Source organism: Hypanus sabinus, chromosome 6, assembly GCF_030144855.1.
Source record: "Hypanus sabinus isolate sHypSab1 chromosome 6, sHypSab1.hap1, whole genome shotgun sequence".
In the NCBI taxonomy this organism is placed as follows: domain Eukaryota; kingdom Metazoa; phylum Chordata; class Chondrichthyes; order Myliobatiformes; family Dasyatidae; genus Hypanus; species Hypanus sabinus.
The window spans coordinates 177,264,494-177,289,998 of record NC_082711.1 but is presented as its reverse complement, the minus strand read 5'-3'; the positions used below and the strand labels follow the sequence as shown (position 1 = coordinate 177,289,998).

At 40.5% G+C, this 25,505-nt stretch overlaps 1 protein-coding gene across 3 annotated transcripts in view; it reads left to right on the top strand.

The window, feature by feature from the left end:
• The window catches only part of bcas3 (BCAS3 microtubule associated cell migration factor), a 915,794-nt gene that overhangs the window by 84,406 nt on the left and 805,883 nt on the right, over window positions 1-25,505 (top strand). For all 3 annotated transcript variants that reach the window (XM_059973657.1, XM_059973655.1, XM_059973656.1), the window contains exon 7: window positions 23,553-23,625. In XM_059973657.1, the coding sequence (XP_059829640.1) occupies window positions 23,553-23,625 (73 nt within the window). The remainder of the gene's footprint in view (window positions 1-23,552; window positions 23,626-25,505) is intronic.

Genomic DNA, 25,505 nt, shown 5'->3' with positions numbered 1-25,505 from the left:
AAAAGAACTATAACAGAGAATCTGATTGCAGTCAATATGGTACAAACAGTGTTTTACTGTGTCTGACTGTCAAAGGGGGATTGTTTGATGTGGGAGTTGAGGGTGGGTGGATTTGGCTCAGACTTAATATAGGTGACTGTGGTGATAAGAAATTTCTCTCCAAGTGTGAAGCTAAATGGTGTTTAACTCTTTCATTTCCAAAAGTTTATATTCTTTTCCAAAATGTGGTGTTTGTAGAATTGTTCAATTGACTTTTGTTTATCCAGTTAATATAACAGTAACTGAGAAAGCAGCTTATTTCGCTGATATTAACTTGCATATGCAGTCACATTACATGTATATTGTACTTTAATATGTACAATGTAGAAACAATAAGTGCTGGAAATACTCTGCAAGTCTGGCTGTATCTGTGGGAAGAGAAAAAAAAGTTGTCAGAACTGGGAAAGAGAGAAAATAAGCTGCAATGAGAGTGGGGGGGGGGAAGGGAATGTCTATGACAGTGTAAAACCAAGGTAACTGTGGAAATACGTTAAATATTACACAAGGTTATCTGGTCAGTGAGAGATTGGGAGCAGTTAAAACGTGGGAATATAGCTTCCATATTCAGGAACCTTCAGCACCCAGGACATGCTCTCTTCTTCCTGCTGCCATTAGGAAGAAGGTACAAGACCTTCAGGACTCATATCATCAGATTCAGGAATAGTTATTACCCCTCAACAATTAGGCTCTTGAACCAAAGGGGATAACCTCATTCATCTTCACTCCCTCATCATTGAAATGGACACATTCAAGGACTCTTTATCTCATGCTCTTAATATTTATTGCTTATTTATTTACTTTCATTGTTTCTTCTTTCTCTTTTTGCACTATTTGTTGTCTTTTGCACTCTGGTTGAACACCCTAGTTGGGCAGTCTTTCACTGATTCTGTTATAGTTCTATAGATTTGTTGAGTATGTCCACAAGAAAATAAATCTCAGGGTTGTATATGCTGGCATGTATGTACTTGAGTTCACTTTGAACTTTGTTAAAGAATGTAGAGGAAAGAATGTAGAAGTTGCAAAATATGGAGTAGGAGAGCATGCAGACATACTTTATTGATCCCGAGGGAAATTGGGTTTTGTTACAGCCGCACCAACCAAGAATAGTGAAGAAATATAGCAATATAAAACCATAAATAATTAAATAATGATAAGTTAATCATGCCAAATGGAAATAAGTCCAGGACCAGTCTATTGGCTCAGGGTGTCTGACCACAGTCAGTTTGATGGCCACAGTCCTATGATACTCAGTGTTACATTTCGGTGGAATGAGTCTCTGGCTGAATGTACTCCTGTGTCTAACCAGTACATTATGGAGTAGATGGGAGTCATTGTCCAAGATGGTCTGCAACTTGGACAGCATCCTCTTTTCAGACACCACCGTCAGAGTCCAGTTCCACCCCCACAATATCACCGGCCTTACGAATGAGTTTGTTGATACCCTGTACGTTCTGATACATGGTTTTGACCCAAGATGTCAACAACCTCCCCCTACAGATGCTGCTTAACCTGCAGATTCCTGTTGTTGCAGGAAGATGTGCCCAGCAGTTCAGAATGCCATATCCTCCTCTCCCAGAGGGAAAAGGGAAACATATCAGATTCAGATCCATTTATTTGTCACATGTATGTTGAAATACACAATGAAGTGCGTTGTTTGTATTAACAACCAAAATAACCTAAGGATTAGGGCCGAATGCTGCCCGACCTGCTGAGTTCATCCTGCTTGTTTGTACATGTTGATTTGACCACAGCATCTGCAGTGTACTTTGTGTAACCTAAGGATTTGCAAGGGGTAGCCTGCAAGTTGAGCCAATAAGGCAGATTGAACGACCAAAACAGACAGAGAAAACCAGTTTCATGAAGTAATATAACTTGGTATAGAGTAGATAGACATATTTTGCTTATCTTCATAAATTGAGTATTTTCATCCCTCTATTGAAAGTCCATTCAGTTGTTGATCTGTTGAAAAAGTTACACACCTAGTGTTATTATATAGCATTACAGAATTAGTATCTTCTGATATTATTCCCATAATTTGTTTTTAAAAGTTATTCCAGCTTATCTTTCACATTGTTGTATCAGATAATTTTTTAGTTGCTAAGATTCTTACTGCACAGGAAGTATTTCTTCCATCTAGACTATGGTAGTTAATGATTGAGCAATCTATCTATGCTCCCAGAACAAATATAGCTCATAACTGAAACCTCTCGTTCCTTACATCATTCTAGTAAATCTATTTTTCACCCTTAAGGGTGTTCACATCTTGCCCAAGGTCTGATGATCAGAATTAGCTTCAATACTCCAGTTCCTTTGTAAAAACTCAGCATGACTTTTAAGCTATTTTACTCTCTACCTCAACTTTCAAAACTCTGGATACAATCTTTCAGTGTACTTTACCATTTTCAAAGATTTATGCATATGCACACTCTGGCCCAGCTGCCTTGCACACCTTCTAAAGCTGTACTATTTAGTCTATATTGCCTCCTTTTTCTTTCTATAGTGTTTTCTGTATTATCTTGCATCTGCCACTAGTTTTTCTGTTAAGCCAATTTATCCATGGCTTTCAGCAATCTATTAGCATCCTCCACATAATTTAGCAGGTTTGATTTTTGTCCACAGACTTGGAAATATTATCCTGTTTAACCCTTTTAAGTCAAAGTAAAAAAAGCTGTAGTCTTAGCACTGCCCTTTGGGGAGTACAGGTGTACGCTGTTCTCCAGTGTGGAAAACCAGTCACGTACCACTGTTGTAGGATTAATACCTTATATTCCACCTGGGCAGCCTCCCACCTGATGGCATGAATGTTGATTTCTGGACCTTCTGGCAATGCCCCCACCGTTCCCCATTCCCATTTCCCTCTCTCACTTTATCTCCTTCCCTGCCTGTCACTCCCCTCTGGTGCTCCTCCCCCTTTCTTCCATGTCCTTCTGTCCTCTCCTGTCAGATTTCCCCTTGCGCAGCCCTGTTTCTCGTCCACCAATCAACTTTACAGCTCTTTATTTCACCCTCCCCCCCCCCCCACCGGTTTCACCTATCACCTTGTATTTCTTCCTCCCCTCCTTACTCCACATCTTCTTAGTCTGACTCCTCATCTTTTTTTCTCCAGGCCTGATGAAGGGGATCAGCCTTAAACATTGACTATACCATTTACATAGAGAACAGTGGTACAAGCCACACACAAAATGCTGGAGGAACTCAGCAAGCCATGCAGCATCTGCTTCCTCACCCTTCAGTATTATGGATCTCAATTTTGCTAACCACCTGTTTGTTTGGGATCTTTGGATCTTTCCAAAACCTTCTGAAAATCTGTATGTGGATGGTGTCACCCATTATGTTTCCATCAGCAGCTCATTTCATCACAATATTCAGTTTAGTGAAAGTAACCAGTCGGTGGTGATTTTTCATTATCAATTTGTATTTCTCAAAATGTCTATTATCATCTTCCCTGATACTGTGTCTAAAGGTTTTTCCATGTCTCAGGTTATGTTAGGGTGGGCAGTTGCCTGGCATGTCCTTTCAACAAGGATGTTAAATTTGCCATTTTCCACTCCTCTGACATCTACCATATGTTGAGGGTTGTTGAAAGATCTCCTCTGAATGCTTTCATATCTTAGCCGGTTCAGCCTTGGGGCTTGTCTTGACAAAGACTCCGATATTTAAAACTACCTTATATCTTAGTATTCAGAGCTATTGCGTTGCTCCTGGTGATGCAACTGGAATCTGTCAGAACCAGAATCCGGTTTATTATCACCATCTTATATGACATGAAGTATGTTGCTTTGCGGCACAGTATAGTTCAAAGACATAACATTGCTATAATTTACAAAATAAACAGATAGCGTAAATAAAAAATGCCTCTTGAAGATGTCATCAGTGGTGGGGAAGGTTGTGCCTGGGATGGAGCTGTGCAGCCTCTAGTGATCCCGTTCATTGAAACCTCTGTATCATGCTGTGATGCAACCATCAGAGAACTCTCCACCATACATCATTAGGAATCTGCAAGAATCTTTATTCTTGTATCTTTGGTCTCATGCCCTCATATCTTTAGTCTTGTGTGTTATTTGTATCCAAGAATGTTGGGAAGCATTTCATTAAAGGGCCTTTCTTGAGGCTCTGACTGGCTGTCTTGGGAGCTGGTATCACTGTTAAAATCTAGTTCACTCACTTGGTGTCAGATTGTCTCAGTTAGCAAACATTCTTTTCTTGACTCAGAAGGTTGTGAGTTGAAATTCCAGTTTGGCAGTTCATTGAATACATCCGGTTTCCTTTTGAAAATTATTATTGATTCTTCTAACAGAAACCTTACAGACAGTGCATTCATTCCAAGTCATAACTTGCTGCATTAAAACATAAACTTGTCTTTTTCCCTCTTACTTCTGTGCCAGATATTTTAACTCATCATTCTCTTGAATCACTCACCCATCAGTGGAAATCATTTCCCTTTATTACCCCATAAAAATGAAATACAAATGTGCTCACCTGTTGTAATCTCCGTCTTCATTCTAGGAAAATAATTCCTCCTTCTCCAGTCTCCCTGTAGAACTGAATCCCTAGTATCATTTGAGTAGAACACCACTGTACTTGATTCTCGTGGGCAGAATTGAGTGTTTTTTCTAGAAGAGAAGCAGTTGGTAATTTATTAAAAATTTACATAACTTCCTTATTTTCATATTCCATGGCACCATTTAGACACCCCAAATGCTTGCAAAAATTTATATATTTAACATCCAAATCTCTGAGCCCCCAAGCTGCCTTAAAATTCTCTCATACAACTTATATAGCCCTGAATATATAATAGTTGCTTTTATAACAGTACCTTACCAAGGGAATACTACATTGTTGGAGAGGTTTCATCTAAAATGTTAAACAAATTAATAATTGTTCTCATGTTCAGATTCATTTATAAAACTCAGTGCCACTGCATAAAGAAGAATACAATGCCCTTTTAGCAAATTTCCTGGCAATGCTTCAGATAACACTTAAAGCAAATTAACACCTCAAACATATATCACCTTTGCACATTGCGTTACTTTTGTTTTGCATATATAATAAATTTATACACATAGCAGACTGCAATAAATAATTAATTTATTTGTGGCGTTCAGGAAGACGTGCTATAATAAATGGATGTTTTTGGACATTCAGTTTTCTCAAAATATGTTGCTATTTTACCAAATTGTTAGAATAGGGATGTACTTTTTTGATCCACTTTTACTAAATAACCAATTCATGGAAGTAATCTAATTTATCTTCAGTGCTGTGTATAGTATGCTGTGTTGCATGTGTACATAATTAAGTTCTGGTTGGTGCATAGAGAGAGGGAGAGAGTTTAAGTGAGTCCATCTGTTGACCACAACTGTTCCTCCATTACAACAAAGTTGCGATTGCTTCGATTAATGAGTTCCTTAAGCACAGTGGAATGCTAGGTTAGGAGATGGAAGCATAATTTTAGGAATGATTCATAACGTTTTTTAGTGCTTGAGGTAGTGCAAAGTAAATGTAACATGAAAATAAATATCAGGTGTGAAATCGAATTGATCAAAGTTTCTGTGTGTCGATTCCTGTTGAAACACATGGGAAGAAAGAAGAAGGCTTCAGAGGACATTGGAGGTCTAGACTGCAAACATGATCTGTTATTTGTTTGCTGCTGTTCTGTGTTTTCCAAATTGTTTCCTTTTAGAAATTTCGGCAGTACACACAGACAACCAGAACTTTGCAGAGGAACATTTCAATGCCTTTTTAAATTGATTCTACATTAAATACGGAAGTGACTTGAATGCATTATCTGTTTGACGTAATGCAGAATGAAAATCTGGTATTTATTTTAGGCTTTCCCAGATGTTTCTGACCTATTATAAACAAAAAGAATAACTGATCTCAATCAAAGCAGACTTCTTGTAGTCTTTCCACGCACTCCCTCATATTCAGATCTCTATGTTCTTTACTGGCATGTTCATTGAAATGTGGGAGGGTGATTTGTTTAGAAAAACTATCAAATAGATTTTATATTAATGATAAATGTCGCTGCAGATATAGCAAATGATCATTTTTGCTCCTTATTTGTATTATGCGCAGCAAAATGAATTTGTATTTTTTTCTTCAAGAATTTTCTTCTTGCATCTGTTTTTAATTCCATTTTTCTTTCTTTTATTTTTGTTTTGATGTCTTTTTTTCCTTGCCTGTTTGGCTTTCCTCTTCTATCAGCTAATCTCCAGTGGTAAAATACATGCTCCAGTGAGAGATTTGTCTGCTTGATGCTAACAATGATATTGTAAATGAAATTCTAAAATTTTAAAGGTGAGTGCAAGAACACATACACCAGAGATTATTGTTATATTTTGTAACTTTAAAAAAATTAAGCTAATTCATGTCCAAAATGTGAGTCTAACTTCGTGTTTACTTCAAGCAAAGGGCGCATGTATCACATGGTAGTGTAATGACATATTTAATTCACATATTTATACATGAATTATTGAAACAAATGAATGCTTAGTATACCAATATATATCAAGATTACTCAAATATTAAGGAAATATTAAATACACAACCCTCCTCCCTACTTGGATATTAGCTCCAAATCAATAGAGAATGCATTTCAACTATATACACAGTACACTATATAATAAAACTACTACATACAGACACTTTATAGTAAATTTTGAAATTGTCCCATTCAGGTCTAAAGATTTAATTGCTGTGGAGGAATTCTTACTCTTGTGGTATAATGTCTTTCCTGACAATGGGGATCTTTGCTTGGCAGGTGAGATTTCTGTCTGTGAAAACAATCTCGGGTTCTGGGTCCTCCTCCATGGTGGTTGTAGGAATTGACTCTGAGACTGCAGGAAGTGGACCTGACAATGGCAGCCATATTTCTTCTTCTATTTTTTTTTCTTCTTCTAGTTTGTGCATTTTGATCTTGGAAATGTGCATTTAGTTCACTGGAGTATTCTCCTCTTAATCCTTCAGTTGCTTCTGTTAATGATCTGATGTCTCCTCTTGGTTTCCTCATCCACAACATCATCTGATGAATCCCCTATTTTGAATCTCCATTGACTCCTTTCTTTTTGGCTTTCCATTCATCCAGCTGTGCTTTGGCCCTTACATTTACTTCTATAAGCAGCTTTTTACCTCTCACTTGAAGTTCATGCAGATTAGATTCTGGTTCTTTATGCTCACAAAAGCAAAATGCTTGCAACTACTTGAACTCTCTTCCAGTTTAAACCAAGCCACATTTCACAGGTAACTGCCTGATTAACCTATCAGATATGTTGCCTACAAAAACTGTTGTAGTCGGACCACTTTCACGCTTCCTCTGAGCAGCATGGTCCTTCCTTGGTCCAATATGCTTTCCATCGGAGGCACAGAAGTAGGCACCTGTTTGTTGGTGTCTCAGTGAGGAGCTGTTTTTGAATGCTTTCTGGTAAGATTCCACGAACTAAACGATACCAGGCAAGTGGATGAAGGTGAGACGGGCAGTGGTTGCTGCCTACTTGGATCTTCATAAAGTATTTGACATGGTCCCGCATGGGAGGCTGGTCAAGAAGGTTCAGTTGCTTGGCATTTAGGATGAGGTAGTAAATTGGATTAGATATTGGCTTTGTGGGAGAAGCCCAAGAGTGGTTGTAGAGGGTTGGTAGTAGAGGCCTGTGACTAGTGTGTGGCAGGGATCGGTGATGGGTCCTTTGTTGTTTGTCATCTATATTGGTGATCTGGATGAGCAGATTTGTTGATGTTCAAGATTGGGGGTGTAGTGGACAATGAAGAAGGCTATCATGGCTTGCAGAGGGATCTGTATAGCTGGAAAAATGGACTAAAAATGACAGATGGAATGTAATGCAGACAAGAGTGAGGTTTGCTCTTTGGTAGGATCAGCTAGGGTAGGTCTTACACTGTGGTAGAACAAAAGGATGTGGGAATACAGGTTGATAATTCATTGAAAGTGGTGTCACAGGTAGATAAGGTCATAAAGAAAGTGGCTCATTGACCTTCATAAATCAATGTATTGAGTACAGGAGATGGGATTATATGTTGAAGTTGTATAAGATGTTGGTGAGGCCTAATTTGGAGCATTGTATGCGGTTTTGGTCACCTACCCCTACAGGAAAGGTGTACGCAAGGTTGAAAGAGTATAGGGAAAATTTACAAGGATGTTGTTGGGTCTGGAGCAACTGAGTTATAAGGAAAGATTAAATAGGTCAGGACTTTATTCCTTGGAATGTAGAAGACTGAGAGATTCGATAGAGGTATACAAAATTATGAGGGGTAGAGATAGGATAATTGCATGTAGGCTTTTTCTGCTGAGGTTGGGTGGGACAACAACCAGAGATCATGGTTTAAGGGTGAAAGGTGAGACGTTTTAAGGGGAACATGAAGGGAAACTTCTTCAGTCAGAGGGTCATGTGAGTGTGGAATGAGATGCCAGCACAAGTGGTGCTTGAGAGCTTGATTTTAACGTTTAAGAGAAGCTTGGATGGGTACATAGATAATAAGGATATAGAGGGCTATGGTCCCGGTGCAGGTCAACAGGAGTAGGCAGTTTAAATGGGTTTGGCATGGACTAGATGGGCTGAATGGCCTGTTTCTGTGCTATACTTCTCTGACTGAATGTTCTCTCAGTGCATCATTAAGCCCATTACCTAACTGACAATGCTCAATCTTTTCAATTGAGCCACATACACAGAAATAGACTCCCCTTTTTGATTCTGCTTATGAAACCTAAAGTATTCTGCATTCAACAATGGCTTTGGTTCTAAATGTTCCCGCATTACTTTGACAATATCAGCAAAGCTCATTTCTGCTGGTTTGGTTGGAGCAGTCAAACTTTAAAGCAAACTGTATGCCTTTAATCCCAAAGTATTTAACAAAATTAATACTTGTTTCTCATTGGTTATATCATTTGCTTCAAAATATTGGTGAATTAGCTCAGTATACATATCTAGTTATCTTTTGTGTGTTCAATTTTTCTGACATATCCAGACATTTCTGCTTTTTTATGATTATTATCACCCCCTACTCACTCTTTATAAACCTGTGAATTTTTCCATTTACTACCTCTTTTTAAAAAAAAATGATCATATCTTCCCTTCTAAAGAACATAAACTCAATGTTCTTCGTTGCGTTTTTAGTTTGAATGTCTTGCTCTGCTTCAACAGATCTGTAGCCATCTTGGGTTAACTTTAAAAATACCTGGTCACCAATGTTCTGTTTTGTAATTTCAAAACATGAACTGATTCAAAGGTAGACATGGGAGTCCAAAATGTGAGGTAGGTAGGTGGGGGGGGGGGGGGAGGGGAGGTGTGTGTGTGCAAAAAAAAACCCACAAGATTACTGAAAAATAAAATAAATACAATAGTAATGAGCACAGAAGTCTTGGAAGTAGCAGGAAAGGTAGACTTGTTAAGAAGGCAAAATGGTCCTTCACATTATAAAAATAGCCAAAAAGTAAAAAGGCAAGTTAAGCAGGGCTGAACCTTTATAGGTACTGTTACTATGAATAGTCAGGCACTGCAGAATGTAATGGAATAGTGGGTCCTAGGAGTACAAGTGCACAGTTCATTGAAAGCTGTGCCACAGGTCGACAAGGAGATGAAAAAGGTATTCAGCATGCTGGCCTTCATCACTCAGGACAGTGGGTATGGGAGTTGGAACTTTATGTTGTAGTTATATAGCTGATCCGATTAGGGAGGAATCTTGATTAGACTAATCTCATTCATTGATATCTGAGGGTTTCAAAATTTGTAAAGCTTTGTTTTTATTAGGAAAATCGGATTACAAATAGCAAAAATGCTTACCACCAACTACGGTGTCCTTTCATCATTTAGTAATAGCTGTTGAGAGTTATGCAACCATCCATAATGTGTTTTGTTATTACCTGTTAGTAGGATGTGAATGCTTTTATGAGCTCTTTCCTTAACTATATAAAATGTGGGCAGCAAAATTATTTTCAGTTTTGAGATTTCATTGTTTTATGATGTCTTGATGCCAGTGTTGACTCAGTTATTGTGCATTCAGTTTGGAATGTAAACCCAATGGCATTCAAGCTTCACTCTAAGATGCAGCTTGTCAAAACTGAGGAAGGATTCACGAAGAATTGATCGTAGTGATAATTGCTTCTTGTGGAATGCTTTCAAGCTCTAAATTGGCAAGCATGGCGTTGTGCCATGCCATATTACAGTTAGTCATAGAACACATACAGCACAGAAACAGACCCCTTGGCCTATCTAGTTCATGCCAAACTATTAAATTGCCTAGTCCCATTGAACAGAATCACAGAACACTACAGCATAAAAACAAGCCCTTCGGCCCACCTAGTCTGTGCCAAACTATTAATTTGTGTAGTTGGTGAGAGCAGTAGTATAGGTCAACTGAAAGTGTGCCGAGCAGACTTGATATCAAGCAGAAGGCAAGTTGATTTGATGCAGATGCTGCCATTTTGTTGCGACACGCACCAGTTAATCTTCCCTGACTGATTGCATGTCTAACAGCGGGAAGGCACCGCTTCCCAGTGTTATTTGGAGGGATCCAGTTAGTTGCTGGTTGAATTATTTTGGCTGTTGCCATGATTCTAGAAGTGGTTAGTATTTCCCTGTGATGCTTTCTGTTTCAAATTTATATGTGGATGAGGTTGCTGAAATTCTTTTGTTGTGTTGAAAGTTTCTGCCTAAGCCAGTTGCTACTAGACATAGTGTGTTCCTAAGCATTGTACTTAGAGTACATCACAACTGAGGAAGTGGGCAGAGCTGGAAAATTTGTTAGAGAATATGGAGGGGAGGGTTAAACACAAGAAATTCTGCAATGCTGGAAATCTAGAGTAACACATACAAAATGCTGAGGGATAAATAATCAATGTTATTTAAAGGGGAAGCCATAGGAGTCCATAACAGCCCAGCTTGTTCTAGGTGCTATATCAAGATTTGTGCCAGGTAAGTTTGCTTCATTAAGGATAGACTGAGATTTGTCAGCCATCAGCTGCAGCTGTAACTGCAACCATAGAACCATAGAACATTACAGCACAGTACAGGCCCTTCAGCCCTCCATGTTGTGCCGACCCATATAATCCTTAAAAAAAAGTACTAAACCCACACTACCCCATAACCCTCCATTTTTCTTTCATCCATGTGCCTGTCCAAGAGGCTCTTAAATACCTCGAATGTTTTGGCCTCCACCACCATCCCTGGCAAGTCATTCCAGGCACTCACAACCCTCTGTGTGTATAATAAAAAAAACTTGCCCCTGATGTCCCCCCCCCCTAAACTTCCCCTCCTTAATTTTGTATCTGTGCCCTCTGGTGTTTTCTGTTGGAGCCCTGGGAAACAGGTACTGACTATCCACCCTATCTATGCCTCTCATAATCTTGTAGACCTCTATCAAGTCCCCTCTCATACTTATATGCTCCAAAGAGAAAAGTACCAGCTCTGCTAACCTTGCTTCATATGACTTGTTCTCCAAACCAGGCAACATACTGGTAAATCTCCTCTGCACCCTCTTCATAGCTTCCACATCTTTCCTGTAATGAGGTGACCAGAATTGAACACAATACTCTAAGTGCAGTCTCACTGGAGATTTGTGGAGTTGCAACATGACCTCTCTACTCTTGAACTCAATCTCCCTGTTAATGAAGCCTAGCAACCCATAGGCCTTCTTAACTACCCTATCAACCTGCGCAGCGACCTTGAGGGATGTATGGATTTGAACCCCAAGGTCCCTTTGTTCATCCCCACTCTTAAGTAACTGACCATTAATCCTGTACTCAGTCTTCTATTTAGTCCTTCCAAAATGCATCACCGCACACATGTCTGGATGGAACTCCATCTGCCATTTTTCTGCCCAACTCTGCAGCCTAGCTATATCCTCTTGTATCCTTCGACTGCCTACCGCTCCATCCACAACTCCTCCAATCTTCGTGTCATTCGCAAACTTACTTACCCATCCTTCTGCCTTTACATCCAGGTCATTTATAAAAATCTCAAATAGCAGGGGTCCCAGGACAGATCCCTGCGGCACTCCACTAGTGACCAACCTCCAGGCAGGATACTTTCCTTCCACAACTACCCTCTGCTTTCTTCCTTTAAGCCATTTTTTATCCAACCTGCCAAGGTTCCACTTATCCCATGCCTCATGATTTTCTGGATGAGTCTCTCATGAGGGACCTTGTCAAATGCTATGCTAAAGTCCATGTAGACCACATCCACTGCCCTACCCTCATCAATTTCTTTTGTTATCTCTTCAAAAAACTCAATCAGGCTTGTAAGGCACGATCTCCCCTTCACAAAGCCATGTTGACTATCCGTGAGTAGACTGTACTTCTCCAAATGCTCGTTGATCCTATCCTTAAGAATCCTTTCCAGTAGTTTGCAGACTGCCGACGTAAGACTCACCGGGTCTATATAGCTCCCAGGTTTCTCCCTATTACCTTTTTTAAACAAGGGAACTACATTTGCCATTCTCCAGTCTTCCGGCACTTCCCCTGCAGCCAAAGAGGATTCAAAGATCATAACTAATGCTCCTGCGATCTCTTCTCTCAATTCCCACAACAACCTGGGGTGTATCATATCCAGCCCTGGGGATTTATCAATCTTAATGTTTTTAAGAAGATCCAGCACTTCTCCTTCCTTAATCTCCATCTTGTCCAGCACACAGGCCCGCTCTACTTCAACCTCACCCTGATCAAGATCCTTTTCACTTGTGAATACTGAAGCAAAGTATTCATTTAGGACCTCCCCAACCTCCTCTGCCTCCAGGCACATGTTGCCCTTTATCCTTTAGCAGTCCCACGTTCGTTCTCGTCATCCTCCTGTTCTTCACATATGCATAGAATGCCTTGAGGTTCTCCTTAATTCTACATGCCAAGGCCTTCTCATGCCCCCTTCGAGCTCTCCTAAGTCCTTTCTTTAGCTCCTTCCTCGCTACCCTATATTTCTCATAAGCCCCTCCTACTTCCTGCTTCTTATATCTAACATATGCTTCCTTTTTCCTCTTGATGAGTTGCCTCACATGTTTCGTCAGCCATGGTTCCCTTTTCCTACCATTTTTTCCTTGCTTCAGTGGGACAGACCTATCCTGAACCCAGCTCGTGGTCCCTAAACTTCTCCCACATTACTTCTGTGCTTTCCCCTTTGAACATCTGTTTCCAATTTACTCTCACTAGTTCCTGCCTCATCCCTTCAAAGTTAGCCCTTCCCCAGTTAAGCACTTTATCATTTTGTCTGATTTTATCCCTTTCCATAGCTATGCTGAAGCTAAGGGAGATGTGGTCACTCTCACCAAAATGCTCCCCCCACCAAGAGGTCTGTCACCTGACCAGGTTCTTTACCCAGAACTAGATCCAGTATAGCCTCTCCTCTCGTCGGCTGGTCCACATACTGTGTCAGGAATCCTTCTTGAACACACCTGACAAATTTGGCCCTACCTATCCCCCTTGCACTCAGGAGGTGCCAGTCAATATGAGGGAAGTTGACATCACCCATATCTACTACCCTGTATTTCCTGCTCCATTCTAAAATCTGCCTGCTTATCTGCTCCTCGGTGGCTTGAGGGCTCTTTGGGGGCCTGCCACCTTGCCCTTTGTTGAGCCATAGAGTCATAGAACATAGAACAGTACAGCATGGGAAAAGGCCCTTCTGCCCATAATATTACGCCCAACTAAATTAGTTAATTAGCCATTTTCTTACTAATCTCTTCTGCCCATACATTGTCCATGTCCTTCCATTTTCCTCACATTCATACGTAATCTAAATTTCTCTTAAAAATGTCTAATATTTCTGCTTCTACCATCACCCCGTGCAGCACACTCCAGGTACCCACCACTCTCTGTGTGTGGGGTGGGGGATTATGAACTTACTCCCTCTCGCCATGAGTGCATGCATGCCCTCTGTATTAGACATTTCAACCCTTGGAGAAAGAATGAAAACAGGGTTTTCACCAGACCGAGTCCACTCTGCTCATTGACCATGTTAATTGTATACTAATCCCATTTTATTCTCCTGAATTCAAGCAAGCAGTTAGTTTACCAACCTGCATATCTTTGAGATGTATGAGGAAACTGGAGCACCTGGGGGAAAATCACACCACACCATTACAGAGAGACGGTGGGTAGGTGGCGAACACAACCATTTCCCCATCAATGGAGCTGGTGGATATTTGGCAGCTTCAAGTTCCTTGGCATCCATATTAACAGCAAGCTCACCTGTTCCCTTTATACTGAAGAGGCGGATAAGAAATGGCATTAGTAATTTTACTTTTTTTTAAGTGTTTGAGAAGAATCGTCTTGCTTTTACAGATGTGCTAAACAAAGTATTCTGATGGGCTTCATCTCAGCCCGATATGGTAACAGCTTTTCATCCTTTCTCCTTGCCTGCAGTGTTTTCAAGTTTATTTGATGCATTCCATGAACTGATGTGTCAAGGTCCTTCTGTTCTTCTGATGTTTATTAGTTTCTGCATTTAAAAGATTTTTTTCTTAAGAAATTGACAAATCTGATTTTCCTGCTTTAACTTTGTCTATCAAGTTTTTACTGAGTCTTATTCCATCTGTATCCCTTTGGAGACTCTGTCTCCTCCTGTAGGTTAGCAACATAAATTGTGAATAGCTGGTGCTGTCCCACTGTTGACAGACTGCATACTTATAAACAGTGAGTTTATTTTTACTGTTTTTGATCCTTTAATTAATCCTTATTTAATGCTAATATATTAATCACACCCATGAGCCAACAAGAAGTGGTGGGTAGAGTCCAACCCATCAGAGGTTAAGCTGTTCCTATCATTGAGCACACTTACAAAGAGTGTCGCCACAAGAAAGCAGTCTTCATCATCAAGGACCCCCAGTATCCAGGACATGCCCTCTTCTTGCTGCCACCATTGGACAGGAGGTACAGGAGCCTTGGATCTCATACCACTAGGTTGAGGAAAAGTTATAACCTTATGACCATAAGGCTCCTCAACCAGCATGGATAACTACATGGAGCATTGTTGCAGGAGAGCAGCATCCCATCCATCATCAGGGACCCCTACAACTCAGATTATGCTTTTTTTCTCACTGCTGCCATGAGGAAGAAGGTACAGGAGACTTAGACTCACACCACTAGTTACAGGGACAGTTATTACCCCTCAACCATCAGGCTCTTGAACCCTGGGGATAATTTCACTCAGCTTCACTTGTCCCATCATTAAATTGTTCTCACAACCCAGGATTCACTTTCAAGGACCCTATCTTATGTTCTCGATATTTATTATTTATTGCTTATTAATTTATCATCAATTTTTTTTGTATTTTTGCAGTTTGTTGTTTTTCGTACACTGGTTGTCTCTCCTGTTGGTGCAGTCTTTCATTGATTCTGTTATGATTATTGGATTTATTTAGTATGCCTGCAAGAAAAGTAATCTCAGGGTTGTACATGGTGACATAGATCTCCTTTGATATTAAATTTACTTTGAACTTCACGCACCTTGACACTGAACTGATTCCACAAACTATGGACTCACTTTCACAGATTCTACAACTCATGTTCTCAGTATTATTTATTTACTTATTTTTATTATTTGCACCATTTGTTTTCTTTTGCATGTTGGTTATTTGTCAGTTCTTGCGATTTATAGTTTTTCATAATTTCTACTGTATTTCTTCATTTTCCTATAAATGCTTGCAAGAAAACTAATCTCAGGATAGTAGATGGTGACCTATACATACTTTGTTAATAAATTTCCTTTAAACTTTGAACTTTAAATTTATATGATAACTTTGTAAGTCAGTAGGCAGACAGGTGCGAACAGCCATCCAGATTATTCTGACTGTGGAGTATTTTTACAGTCAACATTCCTGACACTACCTATCTGTTTCAGATATTTTACCTGTTTGAATTCACCAGCTGCCTTTGTGGGATTTGTTTCTAAAATGTCAGACAGTGTTTCTGAATTACTAGATTAATAAAATAACCAGAATGTTATTGTATCCCACTGTATTGTGGCAATAAGTAAATAAAAATGCTTTAAATTAGGATTTTTTGATATTTAGTGGTTGAATCATTTAGAGGATAACAATGTGGACCCAATTCTGCTGGATCTTCAATGCTGCCCACCCACACTCACCCGACAGCTCAGATATAGAGGGCTAAGACGAGAAAATCTACAGATACTGGAAATCCAAGCAACACACACAAAATGCTGGAGGATCTCAGCAGGCCAGGCAGCATCTATGGAAAAGAGTAAACAATCGATGTATTTAGCTGAGACCCTTCATCAGGACTGGAGAAAATGATGAGAAGTTAGAGCAAGAAGGTGGGAGGAGGGGAAGGAGGGAGCACAAGGTGATGGGTGAAACCGGGAGAGGGGAACGGGCAAAGTAAAGAGCTGGGAAGTTGATTGGTGAAAGAGATAAAGGGTTGGAGAAGGGAGAGTCTGATGGGAGAGGACAGAAGGCCATGGAAGAAAGGGAAGGGGAGCAGCAGCAGAGGGAAGTGATGGGCAGGCAGGTAAGGAGATAAGGTGAGAGGTGGAAACAGGAATGGAATGGTGAAGGGGGCAGGCAGTAACCAGAAGTTTGAGAAATTGATGTTCATGCCATCAGGTTGGAGACTATCCAGATGGAATATATAAGGTTTTGCTCTTCCAATCTGAGTGTGGTCTATCGTAGCAGTAGAGGAGGCCATGGACTGACATGTTCAATGGGAATGAGTAGTAGAATAGTATAGAGGGCTATTTGGGTTGATCCCCCATACCTGGGAAGTGAGGGGTAGAAAATTCTCAGTGCTGGGTGAACCTTTGCCGGTGTGCTGCAGAACTGGAATATTTTGACAGGCTTTAATCCAGTCAAAGTGAGGTACTCTAACAATTTTTAAATGTTTTTGATATATTAAAAATTAGCCTTATTTGTCATGTGTACATCAAAACATATAGGGAAATTTGTTGTTTTGCACCAATGATCGGCACAATTCAAGGACTGTGCTGGGTGTAGCCCACAAATGTCGCCGTACTTTTGGTACCAACATAGCATGCGCACAACTTACTGCCCTATCCCTAGTCTTGGGAAAGTGGGAGGAAACTGGAACACCTGGAAGAAACCCACACAGTCATGGGGAGAATGTAGAAACTCCTTACAGACAGCAGCAGGAATCAAACTCTGATCAGTGATCACCAACTCGATAAAGCGATTGTCTCCCCACTAAGCTACTGGTGCTACTCTGTATTAAGAAATATTTTAAAAGTTGTTGTAAATTGAGAAGATTAATTATTGTAAAATGAAAAATAATGAAATACTTACATACTGATAAGTAATAAAAGAAAATCATGAAATAAAAGTTAAAATTAATTACACCCTTTCAAAACCTTTATCTCTAGGCTGAGAAACCCTATTGAAATGAGTGAAATATTTGATCCTTTGCCAGATTTCATTGTGTAGCATTGGAGAGATGGATTTCCTGATGTAGTGTAGCGTAATGCACAACATGCTGGAGGAACTCAGCAGGTCAGGCAGCATCTAAAGAGCAGAATTAAGCTGTGTGTCTGTTGAGTTCCTCCAATAGTTTAAACATGTTACTCTGGGTTTCCAGCATCTGCAGAATCTCTTGTGTTCCTGACACAATGAAGTCTAGCAATAGAAAGCTAGACTTTCTATTGATTTCATTTGACATCAAGTGACACAAGATGGACTAGCATCTGCCACTCAACATGTCCTGGATTTACTTTGTGCCTCTATTTGTCCAGGACTTGTGTGGGAGCAGCTGAACAACAGCAATTCCTTTCAGAATTGTTAGCCAAAGCCAATACAACATTTCTCTGGATCTGTTGCCTGTAGGGTCTCTCTTGTGTGAATGTGCCTACCTACATGTGTGGGTTAGTGTGTATGTTAAATGAGCTCCCATATTTCCTTGATTATAATGCTGTGGTTCTGTAAGAGCATGTTTACTGAACAAATATTTGGAAATTTCCACTGACATTTAGAGCTTGTGATTGTGCAAGTATGCAGACACCACAATTCCTGAGAGCTTTCAGTGTCATGAGAGTTTTTTTGTAATCATTCACTTATTTTTACAAAATGTTTAATTATGTTTATAGAAACTGGGAGGTTTTTTTGAATATGTGAATAATTGTAACTTATTCTCCAGAAAGCAATACTTTAACAAATCTAATATTATTGCAATTAGGGTGTCAAAGATTATGGAGAGAAGACAGGAGAAAGGGATAATAAATCAGCCATGATGGAATGCCTGTGCACTGGGCTGAATGGCCTAATCTGCTCCTGTGTCTCATGGTCTCATTTTATTTCTGATATTAAATCTGAATATTTAAGTGTAAGCCGTCAACTTGAGTTTCAGCAGAAATTAAGTAGATGCAAATAATTTTAAAGCACCACTATCGTAAAATGCAGAAATTTTGGAGGGCAGATGTTATAAAATGGAGTTTAATTGTACAGTTTACTAGTACTAATTCCTTCCTGTGTCACTTAAATTATACTCATATCCTATGAAACTCGATTTTCTATCTAATTGAATTGTATATATTTTCATTCCTGTTATTAGCAATTGCTGTTATTAACAGGAATGCATCTCCTGATTCCCTGAATATTTTGAGTAACTGAACTTCACATCTCTCCCTCTTTGACAGAAAATTCCAAAAATTAATTAGCCTCAAGATGATTTTTTTTACATCTCTGTCCTAAATAGACAACCTTTAAGTAGCCCTTAAATCAGTATCAAGTTAATCCTAATCTGAGTAGATAGACCTTTATTCTGGCAATCTGCACAATTTCATTGGACCATATTATCCATTTAAAGTGCCAGTCTCTCTCATGCGAGACATATATTTGTCAAGTTCTTAAGAATTTTGTACTTTTTAAAGACATTATCTTTTCCTCTTGGAGTCATAGAACACCACAGGACAGAAACAAGCCCTTTGGCCTATCTAGTCTGTGCTGCCTAGTCTCATTGACCTTCACCGGGATCATAGCCCTCCATACCCCTCCCATCCACGTGCTTATACAAACTTCTTTTAAATCTTGGAATCAAACCTGTATCCATCACTTGCACTGGTAGCTCTTTCCACACTCTCATCACCACCCTCTGGGTGAGGAAATTCTCCCTCAGGTTCCCCTTAAACATCTCACGTTTCACCCTTATTCATGACCTCTAGTTGTAGTCTTACCCAACCTCAGTGGAAAAAGCCTGTCTCTACCACTCATAATTTTGTATATCTTCCCATGCACCAGCCCACTATCAGAGGAATCAGTCTGGTGAACCTCTGTGGTACTTCTTCCATTGCAAGCATATCCTTCTTTGCACATGAAGACTGGGCCTCTACACCATGTTCCAGATGTGATTTTAACAGAGTCCTATATCATCTAAGTCATTGATACTTACCTACTGCCTGTTATGTCTCTGGTGTTTAAGGCAGCAATAAAGGTCCTCCATCTCTGGTGTTGCTCAGGGCTTCCTTCATTGTGTCAGTAGCTTCCTCTTGGTTTTCACTACTGTCAGTCATGCAAGTCCCAGCTGGAGACTCAGGAATACTGTCACACTCAGATGTAGAAGGATTCTTCAGTGCTGTTTCTGTAACAATTTTGTTTTACCAGTCAGGATTGTTGGCACTGAGCTGAACCCCTGAATCTGGAACCGGTGGACCACTCTTAACTTGTCCTCTATCCTTTGACCTGTTTGGCATAGGTGACCCTACCAAGAACCAAACCATAAAGCCCTTATCCCAGCCAACATAGTGCTCCAGGTCATTGAGATATGCAAGCCTCCAAACCACGACACGGTTGTTGTCCTCTTGGAGGAAAGTCATTGATGCAGATTGGAAAAACCTGTGACCTGATGCCCCTCCTTTCTCCCATGGTGCACTCTCCTCTCCTATCAGCTTCCTTTTTCTTCAGCCCTTTATCTTTTCACCTATCACCTCCCGGCTTCTTACTTCATTTCCACCCCCCCTCCACCCACCTACCTTCCCCCTCACCTGATTTCACCTATCACCTGACAGATGGTGCTTCTTCCCTTCCCCCAAACTTCTCATACTGGTTTCTTCCCCCTTTCTTTCCAATCCTGATAAAGGGTCTCAGCCCAAAATGTTGATTCTTTATTTCCCTTCATGGATGCTGCTCAGTTCCTCAAACATTTCATCTGTGTTGCTCTGGATTTCCAGCATTTGCAGAATATCTTCAGTTTATTTTTAATCCTCTTCTTTGCCTGTTAACCAACCCTCAGTGTTTATTCTCCAAAATTGTGCACTTACTTAAATCCTATATGTCCCACATGGGAGACATTGGCACTTTAAATTGATAAGCTAATCCAATGAAATTGTGCAGGTTGTTTAAATGACGGTTTCTGCAAATTGTGCAGAATAGTTGTCCGCCTACCCTGATTAGCACATCTGCGACTCTTCATGTGCTCTCGATCTCCTCATCTGCAGTAGTTCTTCACGTGCTCTTGATCTCCTCGACAACTTTCAATTCCCTGGCCTTGACTGCTTCAACTTCACATGGATGCCGAGTTCTTGTATACTTCTATCCCCCATCAAAAAGACCTTTCTCGATAAATGTCATCTCTCATTCTCCTGAATTCCAGTGAGTAGAGACCCAGAGCCATCAAATTCTCCTCATATGATAAGTCTTTAAATCCTGGAATCTTTTTCGTGAGCCTCCTTTGAACCCTCTCCAATGTCAGCACATCCTTTCTTAGATAAGGGGCCCAAAACTGCTCATAATACTGCATGTGAGGCCTTACCCATAGTGAGCTCGTCAATTACATTAATTTTGTCTCCAACTTCCACCCTACCCTTAAATTCATTTGGTCCATTTCTGATACCTATTCCTCCTTTCTTGATCTCTCTGTTTTGGAGACTGACTGTCTGCTGACATCTTATATAAACCTGATTCCCACGGCTGTCTTGACTGTACCTCTTTCTATCCTGTTACCTGTAAAAATGCTTTTCCCTTTTTTCAGTTCATTCGTTTCCACTGTATCTGTTCCCAGGATGAGGCTTTCTGTTCCAGAACATCAGAGATGCTCTCCATCTGCAAAGAAAGGAGATTCCCTTCTTCCACCATTGATGTTGCCCTCACCTGCATTTCTTCCATTTCCTGGACATCCACACTAACCCCATAGTCCCACTGTCTTAACAGTAATATAATTTCTCATGTGCTTACCTACCACCCCAGGAGCCTCCACATCTAGCACATAATTCTTCACAACTTCTGCCATCTTCAATGGGATTCTACTGTCAAACATATCTTTACTCCCCCCCCCCCCCCCACTTTCTGCTTTCTGCAGGGTTTGCTCCATCTGTTATTCTCCTGTTCATTCGTCCCTTCCCACAAATCTCCCTCCTGGCACATATCCCTGCAAGTATTGAATTGAATTGAATTGACTTTATTTCTTACATCCTTCACATAGATGAGGAGTAAAAATCTTTATGTTATGTCTCCGTCTAAATGTGCAATGTGCAATTTATAGTAATTTGTAATGAACAGTATGTAGAACAGGACAGTTAATATAACAGAGATACAATTGTATTAGCAAGAATTAATCAGTCTGATGGCCTGGTGAAAGAAGCTATCCCAGAGCCTGTTGATCCTAGCTCACATAATAATGAGGCAACCTACAGAGACATCACCCTGACACAGTGGTGTCAAGAAAACAACCTCTCCCTCAATTACAAGTGAGAGAAACACCTACTCATTCACCTCCTTCCTCATTTCCATTCAGGGCCCCAAACAGCCTTTCCAGATGAGGCAACACTTCACCTGTGAATCTGTCGGGGGGGGGGGGGGGGTCATCTGTTACATCCGATGCCTCCTCAGCATCGGTGATTCCAGACTTAATTTGGGGACCACTTTGTCGAGCACCTCTGTTCCATCCGCTAAAACTGGAATTTCCCAGTGGACAATCATTTTGAATTTCTATCCCTATTCCCATTCTAACATGTCGATCCATGGCCTCCTCATATTCCAGCCTCCAACTTGATGGCATGAACATCAATTTCTCCTTCTGGCAATTGTTTTTCTCTTTTTTTTTCTTTTCCCCTCCTCCTCCTTCTATTCCCCCACTCTGGCCTCTTACCTCTTCTCCTCACCTGCCTAATCACCTGGCTTCACCAGTCACCTTCTATTTATCCTCTTTTTTTCCCCCCCCCCTTGTTTTTTCTCTAGCATCTTCCTCCTTCCTTCCCCGTGCTGCAGAAAGGTCACGGCTTGAAACGTCAACTATTTATTCATTTTTATAGATGCTGCCTGACCTGCTCAGTTCTTCCAGCATTTTGTGTTTGTTGCTCTGGATTTATCAGCAATCTGCAAAATCTCTTGTGTTTCTCATTAGGGCTACCGGCCTTAAATTGATGCTGATCTGGAGCCAGCTGCAGCAAATCCCATCTCCTTGATGTTTGCTCACTAGTTTCTTCCAGTTATTTCTAACAGGTCCTTTCTGCCCGGACTATTTAGCAACCCAGCTATTTCAACCTAGCCTGATTGATTGGTTGTCTCACCTTATCACAAAGCAATTTACAACAACTGTTATGTCTTTGGACTGTGGGAGGAAACCGGAGCACCCAGAGGAAACACACATTCATCATGAGAAGGATTTACAACTTCTTACAGACAGCTTTGGAATTGGACTTCAAACTCCACTGCCCCGAGCTGTAATAGCGTCCTGCTAACCACTGCGCTACCGTGGTGCTTTCATGTTTTTTTAGAAGTGTTTTTTGATGCTTTGTTATACATTATTGATGTTTTCACCCTGCCTGACCATATGTATGCTGCAGGGATGTGCAGGGAATATGGAGCATATGGACGCATAATTCTGCTGGTTTTCCCAAATCCAGATGTTTATCTGCAAGGTGGACAGCTTTACTGACAAATCAAATACATCTTTAAGAAAAATTTTAATGGCAAAACAGTGCAAATCAGCTGTATCTTTCTGCAAAAATATTAATCCATCATTAATCTTTTAACACCCCAATGAACACGTTTTAAAAATATTTTTTGTCCCTGGGGAGTAATTATTATAGCAGCTTGGTTCTTTTCTGGGCGTTTTATGGAAATAAGGCAACAGGCATTGGAGGCTTTTCAGGCACTAATTGTTTAAAGCTGTTTGTTTGCAAGGTTAATGTCCCTTCGAGGTAAAATATTTTTCATGCTGCAGCTGACTCTACAGCACTAAAACGCTCGCAGTGTTTCCAGTTGCTCTTTCATACTTAGTCAACCCACCCCCAGCTAATTTTTCTTTCCCTTGCATGTTGCCATTTGATCTCTATGTATTTTGGTTTTGCTTTCCTCTTTTTTTTTAGTGGACCACAGAAAAGATTTCCCTGTTTTCATTTATTTTTGGAAATATTTATATCATGACTTGATTACAGGCTTAGAGTTGTAATTCCATTAACACACTTCCTGTCCCTAAACTGCATCTTCTTGTGACTAATGGGTGGGTGGCAGATTGCGGGAGAGGGAACTGGCAGACAACTGAAGCAATGACGTGTGTTGATGAAATTCCCCCTTTGTTCTGATCTTTTTCTTTTTCTCTCTGCTTTTCTTTGCAGGTCTTCATAAAATTGATAATTTTGCCGACAAAAGGCCGCTTCTTGGTGTGTGCAAAAGCACAGGATCAGCGGGGTGAGAGGAAACATGTTTGTCAAAAATGTAAACCAGATGCGGCGTAGTTGGGATGGGGGTGGGAGGGTGGAAAGAATTTTCCTTCTCCAGCAGCAGCACTTGCAAACGTAGAAGAATAAAATGTGCATCACACCAATGAGCATTTGATGGCACTAAGTGATATTCGCTGGAGTTTAGGAGAATTGGGAGGGGGGGAAATCTCATTGAAACCTATCAAATATTGAAAGGCCTAGATAGAGCGTATGTTTCCTATAGTGGGAGAGTCTAGGACCAGAGGGCATAACCTCTGAATAGAGGGACTTTGAAACAGACATGAGGAGAAATTTCTTTAACCAGAGGATGGTGAATCTGTGGAAGTCATTGCTGTGGAGACCAAGCTATTGGGTATATTTCAAGCAGAGTTTGGTAGGTTCTTGATTAGTAAGGGTGCCTATGGGGAGAAGGCAGAAGAATGGGGTTGAGGGGGATAACAGATCAGCCATGATAGAATGATGGAGCAGTCTTGGTGGGTTGGATGGCCTAATTCTACTCCTATGTCTTATGGTCTTATGTAGACTATGGGTGAGAGCAGTTGTACTGAACTATTGGCCCTTGTAGTTAGTAAGACATGCAAGTACCTTTTTTTGCGATCAGAGTAGCTTATTTGTCACATTACATTGAAACATACAGTGAAATGGGTTCTTTGCTTCAATGACCAACACGGTTTGAAGATGTGCTGGGGGCATCCTGCCAGTGTTGCCCAATCCTCGGTGTCAACAAGACAAAGGAGATGGTTATCGACTTTCAGAAAACGGACGTCATTCACACCCCTCTTCACATGGGCTGCACAGCAGTGGAAACTAAGGGCAGTTTCAAGCTCCTGGGAGTGCACATTTTACACAACCCTTTATGGTCCCAGAACACATCCCCCACAATCAAGAAAGCTCACCAAGCCTCTGCTTTCTGAAGTGGCTTAAGAGAGTTGAACTGTGTAAATCTATACTCATGACCTTCAAGTGAAATTGAGAGCATCTTCAGAAACTGCTCTGCAATGGACAGGATGGCTCTATAATGGGTAGTTAAAACTGCCCATTGCATCACTGTCATTAGTCTACCTGCTATCAAAATATACAGAAAGATTCAGGGAAAAGGCAACAATATCATGAAGGTTCCCACTTGCCCTGCTCGTGGACTATTTATCCCACACCCATCAGGGAAGTGGATATGCAGTGTCCATCCCAGGACTAGTAGACTTAAAAACAGTTACTTCCCCCAAGCTGTCGGGCTGAATAGCACCTCCTCCCACAAACCCACCCCACCACACCCTCCAACATTACTACTTTATCCTTTCCTCTATCCACCTTATGCACAGACACTCCTGTACCTAGTGTCACTTTACGTACATACAATCAGTCTGTGTATATGAGATGATCATATGTATTTATATTTATTGCTCTTCTTATTATGTTCTTTATGCTTATTGTGTTTTTTTTATGCTGCATCAGATCCAAAGTAACAATCATTTTGTTCTCCTTTGTACCGACAAATGACAATAAGCAATATTGAATCTGGAGTGTTCTGGCACCAACATAGCATGCCCACAACCCACTAACCTTAACCTGTACTGTACATCTTTGGAATGTAGGAGGAAACTGGAGCACCCAGAGGAAACCCACACGGTCATGGGGAGAATGTACAATCTCCTTATAGACAGCGGTGAGAATTGAACCCAGATCTTACAACTGACACTGTAAAGTGTGATGCTACCATGCCACTGGTACATTCAGGGATTCACACGAGCAAATACTTAATGATTTTTGTGAGTGAATTAAAAGCCAGATTTTATTTTGTACATTTTTTCCAGTGATTCCTCTGTATAACAATTTACTAGAAATTTTAAT